The sequence below is a fragment of the Terrapene carolina genome, unplaced genomic scaffold (genome assembly GCF_002925995.2).
Source record: "Terrapene carolina triunguis isolate 2854851 unplaced genomic scaffold, T_m_triunguis-2.0 Scaffold31680, whole genome shotgun sequence".
Lineage (NCBI taxonomy): Eukaryota > Metazoa > Chordata > Testudines > Emydidae > Terrapene > Terrapene triunguis.
The window spans coordinates 1-8,969 of NW_020696031.1; the positions used below are offsets into that span (position 1 = coordinate 1).

Genomic DNA, 8,969 nt, shown 5'->3' on the forward strand with positions numbered 1-8,969 from the left:
GGGGGGGGGGAATGGGGGCTGGGTTGCACCATTTTATAGTGTGAGTTTTCATACCCAACCAAGCATGACATTTGTAATTGGGTCCTGCACCCCAACCCAACACGAACCCAACACTTGTAGTCAGGTCCCATTGGGTTTGGATTGGGTTGATCGGTTCTGCTGCAATAGAACTGAACATTCAGTACATTAGAGGTCCTCATTACTCTCTGACTCAGGGAAATTGTACTTCTTTAGGAAAGTCACTGCTTTGCTTCCATCCAGGGATCTTTGACCTTCTTGTCCCTCAGGCAGGAGCGTAGCTGGGGGGGGGAGCAGGGGGAGCAGTCTCTCCCCCACTGAGCATATTCACCAAAGGTGGCGCCTTGCTGCCGCCGACTCTGGGTGCTCCGGGGCTGGAGGGAGGGCCCACGGGGAAAGCCCAGCCCAGCTCCCCGGTCCCCACCCTGAGCCCCCGCCCAGCTCATCTCCAGTCCACCTCCGCTCCGCCTCCTCCTCCTCCTCCCCTGAGCGCCACATTCTGCTTCTCCCCTGCCCTGGCTCCCAGTGCTTGCCCTGCGAAATTGATTCGCGGCAAGCCTGGGGGGGGGGAGGGAGGGGAGGAGGGGGAACGTAGCGCGCTGGGGAAGAGGCGGGGCAGGGGCGGGGATTTGGGGAGGGGTCCAATAGGGGCAGGGAGGGGGCGGAGTCAGGGCAGGGCAGGGTTGTTCTTCGGCGGCGGGCCCTTGACTCACTCCAGGTCTTCGGCGGCACGTTGGTGGTGGGCCCTGCAGAGCCACCGATGACCCAGAGCGAGTGAAGGGCCCACCGCCAAAGGCCCAGTAGGGAACCAGCCAGTGAGTACAAGCTCCCTGTTCCCCCCATCCAACCCCCTGCCCCCCCTCAGAACCCTCAACCCATCAACCCCCCCCTTGTCCCCTGACCACTCCCTCACGAGACCCCCCAGGACCACAACCTCTACCCAACCCCCCCTTCCCCATCCCCTGACCGCCCCCCCTAGAACCTCTGCTCCCTCCAACCGCTCCCTGTCCCTTATCCAACCCCTCCTCCCAGCCCCAGCCCAGCCCCCTTACCATGTTGCTCAGGGCAGCGTGTATGGATGCCGCACGGCCCACTGGAGCTCACAGCCCCACCCCCTTACCATGCCGCTCAAAGTGGCAGGAGCTGCAGAGCTGCCCAGGAGCAGTCCAGCGCGCTGGCGGTGTGGCACACTGAGGCTCTGCGATAGGGGGGAAGGCAGGGGAGCCTCCCCCGCCGGGACCTCAGGCAGGCCAGATGTGGCCCGTGGGCCGGTGTAACGACAGAAAAACCTCCCTCTCCCAATTGCCCACCCCTTTAACAACCGCTTCTAAACCAGCTTCTAAATTTAACAACCGGTTCAGGCGAACTGGCTCCAGCTCACCACTGGATACGGGTGCCTCCAAATAATTTTTGAGCGGTGTCATTTTCTTCTGGACAAACTTCTGACACCCCCTCCATGCACTTGAGTATCAAGTTTTCCTTGGCATTTGGAGTGGGGGCTGAAGGAGGGGGAACGACAACCCCTTGGGTTCGTTTCAGCAACACTAATGGGTGTGTGGTGGGGGAGGCAGAGTTGTAGGAGAGAGATCTTTATTGGGCACACTGAGGCTGCAGAGTTTGTGGGAGGTGCCTGGACCCCGCTTGCGTCCCTGAGCCCCTGGTGACACAGTGAACTAGGTCCTCCGGAAACATGACCCTCTTTGGCCCGGGTCAGGGGAGATGCTGCTGTCTTGGGTCTGGACTAGAACAGTTCAGAAGCGTTCTGCCATTGCAGGATGTGTGTTATAGGAGCAGTCAGAGACCATAACAAAGATCTGGACCCCCAGTATAGTCATGTGGAAAGAGACTGAGCCTGCAATCTATGTGGGCTAGACAGGCCCAGGTTGGGAGGGGAAACAGAGGCACAGAGAGGGGAAGTGACTTGCCCAAGGCCACTTAATGGGTCAGTGGTGGAGTTCAGATCAGGGCCCAGCTCTCCTGATTCCCAAGTCCAGTGCCCCATCCACTAGACCCATGCCATCTCCCACATGGGTTTGATCCCTTCTTGTTCCACTCATTCAGGTCACCTTTATGGAAGGGGGCCTATACGGTCTGAAAAAAACCTTCTGGAGGCTCCAGCTAGATGAGGGCCCATTGTGCTAATAAGAGACAGTCCCCTCACTCCAAACAGACAGAGGATGGAGTATTATCCCCATTTTACAGACAGGGAACTGAGGCTCAGAGAGATTAAGTGACTCATCCAAGGTCCCCCCAGGGAGTCTGTGGCAGAGGCAGGAACTGAACCTACATCTCCCAAGACCCAGTCTGTTGCCTTATCTAGAAGCCCATCCCCTAAGCTGCAGATGCCCCCTAAAGAATGTGAAATGCTCCAGAGCTCATGCCTGCACCCCACGCTTTCCAAGATGGCAGCCGAGTTTTCTCTAGCAGCAGGAGGATTGGCTGCTTTAAATGCTATATTTACAATACCCCCCTCCCTAGAGATTGTACCCTGGACCTGTAGCCCCACAAGTACCAACCCCCTTGAGCCAAGGGAACTACCTCATTGGCTGTGAGTAAGTGGAACCAGCCACTAGGGGGCACCACACTCCCATGGCTTACCCAATGGTTACACCAGGTGTTGGCAACCTACGGCACGCGTGCCAAACACGGCACGCGAGCCGATTTTGAGTGGCACGCAGCTCCCTGCCGCGGTCCCGACCCCCAGCCCCACTCAGCCCCCTCGCCCACCGCTCTCCTCTGCGGGGGCAGGAGGCAGAAGCTTGGTTCTGCGGCAGCCATGCTTCCCTCCTCCCCCTCTTTTTCCCCCAGCGTGTTGCTTTCTGGCCTCGCCTCCTCTCCGTCCCTGGCCAATCAGCTGATGGCCCTAGCGAGGGGGAGGGGGAAGAGCGGCAGCGTGCACACAGCTCCGTAGATCAGGCAGAGAGAGGTAGGGAAGGAGCCTGGGGGAAGGGGGTGGAACAGGGCATATCCCTTCCAGCCCCCTGCCCTGAGCCGCTCAGGGCAGGAGGCTGGGAGCACCCCCACGAGCCGAGCACCCCAGACTTCTGCCCTGCACCCCCCCACCCAAACACACACCCAGCCTTCTGCCCTGCACCCCCACAGCCCCATCTCTCTGCCCTGAACCCCCCCACACTCATCCTTCTGCCCTGCACCCTCCATACCCCCAGCCCTCTGCCCTAAACCCCCCAACCCCAACACACACCCAGCCTTCTGCCCTGCACCCTCATCACCCCCCCAGCCCTCTGCCCTGAACCCCCCCACCCCAACACACACCCAATCTTGCCTTCTGCCCTGCACCCTCACTAAAAATACATCCAGGATCAGCCCCCTCCCCTGCCCTGGAGGGCCTGGGGAGCACCAGGATGTGCAGAGGTGGCCCAGCTGAAGGAGCAGGGCAGGCAGGGGCTTCCGGGCAGCCAGCCAAGCACCCCAGCTCCCACAGCATGGAGAGCCAGGGTCCCAAGCAGGCCAGGTCAGGGCGGCGGCTCACTAGGGGGACATTCCCCACCAGTTTGAAAACCTCTGTGCTAAATTGGAAGGCAGAAATCGGGGGGGGGGGTGGAATGGGGATGTGACTCTGTGTGCTCCCCCGACTCATAAGCTCTAGGAGGCACACATTTGCTTGCTTGGCTCAGGCACTAAAATGCTTAGTTATGGGCTCATGGGTGCCTAGAGTTGTGGGGACAGAGCCTGCTGGCTGGGCGGTCTGACCGGAGGGGGGGCGGGCGTGCACACGGGGCTGGCTGGAGGGATGGGTTCCGGGAGGGTCTGACCAGAATATAAAAGAAATAGAAAGTAAAAAGTTTAAAAAAATATCAAATACAATTTAAAACTTAAAGAGTAAATTAAATAATAAAAAAAGTAAAATCTGAAATTGAACCAACCCCTGCCGGATGAGATTCCCTGGGACCCATGCTCCTCAATCACACAGCAGGAGCTTCGGAGGGCCCCCCCTTCTCAGCCCCTGAGAGCGGGGGCGGTTTAGACAGCAGTCTCACTCTGGCCATGCGGCCATCCCAGCCTGGGAGTCAGGGCCGGCTCTAGGTTTTTTGCCGCCCCAAGCAAAAAAATTTTTGGCTGCCCCCCACCCCAGCTCTGGGCTCTCTCTTCCGCCCCACACCCGCACCCCCTGCTGCCCCAGCCCTGGGCTCTCTCTTCACCCCCACACCCGCACCCCCTGCTGCCCCAGCCCTGGGCTCTCTCTTCCCCCCCACACCCGCACCCCCTGCCACCCCAGCCCTGAGCTCCCCCCCACCAGTGATGACTCTGCCCGCTCCCCCCTCGCCTCCAGCCGGTCCAGCGCTGGCAGGGTCGGGGTAAGCAGCGGGGCTCCCGGGCTGCGCCTCAGCCCAGGGTCCCTCCATCCAGGGCTCCCGCCTCCAGGACCAGCCGGGACCCGGGAGGGCAGAGCTGGGGGACTGCCCCAGCAGAGGGCTGAGGAGCCGGGGCAGGGTAGCCCCAGAGGCAGCAGAACTCCGGAGAGCAAGACGCAGGCCCCGCACGACAGCGCCCCACCCTCTATGGCCCCGCTGCAGCTGCTGCTTCTGGCCTCCCTGCCACAGTCCCTGGGTGGCTTGGGCCGCTTCGCCCAGTCCCGGTTGCAGCACTGGCGGGGGCGGCCACCCTGTGGCAGCTGCAGGCAGCTCCATGTGCCCTGTGGGGTGTCCCCCAGCCTGAGTTTCCCCCGCTCAAAGCCTGCCCAGCCCAGCCACAAGGTGTGGGCGCTGCTCCCCCGCGGTGCAAACCGCAGCGGCCCCAGGGTGCCCCCCATGCATGATGCGCTGCTGCTGCCAGGGCTGGCTCTAGGCTTTTGCCGCCGGAAGCACACACAAAAATGGCCAGAATGCTGCCCTTGAAAATGTGCTGCACCAAGCACGTGCTTGGTTTGCTGATGCCTAGAGCCGGCCCTGCTGGGAGTGAGGGGCGGTGCCCTCCCGGGCTTCCAGACCCACAGACAAAGCCCGGGGGAACCACTCCCATTTATACTTGCTGTACACAAGGCTCTTGCTCGTGTTGTACAGGAGGCTAGGAGACTCCCCCCCCGTTATACACTGAGCAATGAGGGCTCCCTCCGTGTGGGGCAGAGGCGAGACCCTGCGCTCCAGGGACAAGGTAGCTGGTGGACAGACCCCACTGGAGCGGGGAATGTCGGCAGGCGCCACTATGCCTTGGATGGAGTCATCTCCACTTGAGCAAGCGAGACTCCCCGCAACCGCCAGGCACCTCTTCCATCAGTGGACGGTGACCCTGACTCCGGGAGAGTGAGAGAGAGACGGGGTGTCCCTCGGCTGGGCCTCCTGGGGCGAGATTCAGCCCAGCCGCAGCGGGGTACACAAGGTACTAGGTGGAGAGGGGAAGGAGAGAGAGAGTCAGGCTGGAGGCCTCCGGGCTCTGCTCCCCTCTCTGCACCAGCCTGAGTCCCCACACTCAGGGCTTTTCCCAGCATGTACCCAGCTCACACAACCTTGTGACGCAGGTCCGGGCCAAGCCTTCGGAATGAGGGGAGAGAAAAGGGCAATGCTGCCTCTGCCCGGGCTGTGCAGGGAATCACCCCGCCCTCCTGGAACTGCCTATGGGGATCCAGGTGGGATTGAAGCTCATTGAGACTTCCAGAGCCTGGCCCCATTGCGGTCACATCATGAAGGGGAACAGAAATACCTGCCTTTAAAATTCAACTGTATCTAGGGTGATGATATTTCAAGTTCCCAAACAGAGGACACTGCTGGGCCGGGGGGTTGGGGGGAGCTGGAGGAGGGAGTATTTGGGGCTGGAGGTGTGTGTGTGTTTATTGGGAGGGGGAGCTCCTGCTGTGTGATGGAGGAGCCTGTGTCCCCAGGGATTCTCATCCAGCTCAATGTCATATTTTACTTGTTTTCATTTAAAAAAAAAATTCTTTGCTCTTTAAGTTTTACATTTTATTTGATATTTTAAAACTTTAAAAAGTATTTTATTTTAGTTTACTTCCTATTTCTTTTATATTCTGGCCAATCCCTCCCACCAGTACCCCTCCAGCCAGTCCCCCATCTTCCCCCCACTCTGGCCAGACTGCTCAGTCAGGCCCCTCACACTCTGCCTCCAGCTGGGCTCCTTTCTGCCACCCCCTCCAGCCAGTCCTGCCCCCAGCCACACCCCTCCAGATGGGTCTCACCCCCCACTCTGGCCAGGCTCTCCAGCCTGACCACTTGCCCTTCCATTCTAGCCAACCCCCATAGCTGGGCCCCTCAACCCTCACTCCAGCCACACCTCTATCTTCCCCACTCTGTCCTTGCCTGCCAACTTGGGCCATACCACCTAGTCCAGACTCCTTGGCCTCACTCTGTCCTGCAAGGCCCCTCCAGCCAGATGTCTCAACTCCCCCAGCCCCTGGCCAGCCATCACAGAGGGCATAGAGTCAGGAGGGTGCTCTATATTTGGTGATTCCATAAGTCCTCCAGACTCTTATGTATAAAGGGCGCATGAAACTACCATTTGTTGGAGCAGAGAAAGCTCTAAAGCATAATTTGGTTGCTATCTATCTATCTTCACCCCCATACCTATCTAGCTATTTAGCTATCTACCTATCTATCTTCTAGAAAGAGGGATGGCACAAAGAAGACACATAATCAGACAGTGGAGCTGATTACCAACAGGGGAGACACTGAGACAAATAAATGTTAGCAACATTTAGAAAAACATTGGACAAGAAGAATACCAAAATGGTTAGTCTCTGTGCTTAAGATGAAATTAAAGACACAGTTTATGACCCAAAGAGCTTTATATATAACAGATCTACTGGGAAAAACACTACATTTTATTAATTATTAATTATCAATTATTAATTTATTATTAATTATTATTATTTAATTTAATAATACAGTAAGCCAAGTTTTAGTGGCTTGTTATGTTTGGTTCTGTACAAACATTTGAGCTGGTCAGGACAATAAATTTCCATCACACAGGAAATTCTGTATTACAATATTTGTTTTAATCCCAAAATATGTAAAATTTTTGTAAAATGAAAAAACTCTCAAAATGTTTGGATGCAGAAATGTATCAACTGCTGTATCATTTTGACATTTTTCACTGAAAGAAAAGATTTCCTTTTCAAGTGTCCATTTCAAATGAAAACTTTCATTTTGAATGAATATTTTGACAACATTGAAATGAGTCATTTCATTCTCAATTTGAGTTACAATGTCAACTCAAAATAAAAGTTGTCTTTTCAATTTGACATTTTGAAAGAAAAATAATCATTTCATGTTTGAGAGACAACAAATTGAAATGAAATCTTCTACTCCTACTTCCATTTCTTCTTTCCCCAAAAAACAGCTGTATTCATGGAATTGTTGTTGTAGACTCTGGACTGGGACAGGCTCTAAACAGACTTTCTGGCTGACCTCGGGCATGTTTCTGGGACTTTGATCGTCTAATCACAGTGGAACAAGGAAGTCTCTCTTTTCTTCAGGGTTTTCACTCAGACTTTCTGGCTGACCTATGACATGTTTCTGGGGCTAAAAGTTTCTCATCAAATAGGATTTGGGCACCTAACTCCACTAGACACTTTGAAAATCACAGTGTATTGTCTGACCCCTAATTTAGCCCAGCCCACATCCTCTTTAAGCCAACCTTTGTGACAACAGGTCCATTCTGAGTCACAGCCTTATACACAGAGGCACAAGATCCTCAGCTAGCACATAGTGGTGCAGCCCTGATTATTTAAGGGCAGCCATGCGGCTTTCAGCCAGCTGGGTGGGGATCTGTCTTTAAGGGTGGCTTACACCTATGTGCAGAGTGCCAGCACCCCACCTCCTGTTATGATTAGGGGTTAAGTTGAAACTCCGAGCTGAGAATGTCCAACATACTAGTTATCCACAGTTCTGTGGGCTCCTGTTTAAAAAAACCTAAGAGACTTGAATTTCACCAGTATTTTTCCTACAGCTGTTTTCACTTCCTTGTTTTTCAGGCTGTAAATGATGGGGTTTAACATGGTGGTCAAGATGCTGTACTGGATGGAGAACATTTCATTCAGCACCACAGAGGACACAGAGCTGGGTTTTGTATACTGGATAAAACCTGTCAGGTAGAACAAGCCAACCACAATCAGGTGGGAGCTGCAGGTGGAGAAGGCTTTATGCCTGCCCTCCGCAGAGCGTATCCGCAGGATGGTGGAGATGATGTGAATGTAGGAGATCAGGGTGAAGAAGAAGGAGCTTGTTCCCAGTATCACAATAGAAGTGAGAAGCACCACTTGATTGGTGAGGGTCTCAATGCAGGACAGATGTAATAGAGGAGGGAGCTCACAGCTGAAATGGTGGATTTGATTGAGCCCACAGAAATGCAACCTGAGGACAAAAACTGTGTTGAGCAGGGCATAAAAAAATCCAATGGCCCATGTACCACTCACCAGCTGAACACAGATCCCTTTGTTCATTTTCTTCACATAATGCAATGGGTCACAGATGGCAGCATAGCGGTCATATGCCATGGCTGAGAGAAGGAAAATTTCTGTACCAGCTGCAAGAAAAATGAAAACAACAAGGAGTCTGGTGGCACCTTAAAGACTAACAGATTTATTTGGGCATAAGCTTTCGTGGGTAAAAACCTCACTTCTTCACCCACGAAAGCTTATGCCCAAATAAATCTGTTAGTCTTTAAGGTGCCACCAGACTCGTTGTTGTTTTTGTAGATACAGACTAACACGGCTACCCCCTGATACTTGACACCATGCAAGAAAAATGAAGAACATCTGGGTGAGGCAGCCATTGATGGAAATAGTTTTAAATTAATAGAGATATCCTATTTCCTAGAACTGACCTTGAAAGGTCATCAAGTCCAGCCCCCTGCCTTCACTAGCAGGACCAAGTACTGATTTTGCCCCTGATCCCTAAGTGGCCCCCTCAAGGATTGAACTCACAACCCTGGGTTTAGCAGGCCAATGCTCAAACCATTGAGCTATCCCTCCCCCTTCTCTG

The 8,969-nt window shown here is 54.6% G+C and overlaps 1 protein-coding gene across 1 annotated transcript; it reads right to left on the reverse strand.

Moving 5' to 3' along the window:
* Window positions 1–7,933: 7,933 nt before the first annotated feature.
* On the reverse strand, window positions 7,934–8,770 carry LOC112103620 (olfactory receptor 5V1-like; the record flags this gene model as incomplete). Its single annotated transcript, XM_026662984.1, has 2 exons — window positions 8,719–8,770; window positions 7,934–8,511 (listed from the first exon to the last, which is right to left on the reverse strand). Coding segments are annotated over exons 1-2 (603 nt in total), but the record flags the coding sequence as incomplete, so codon positions are not given.
* Window positions 8,771–8,969: the final 199 nt, after the last annotated feature.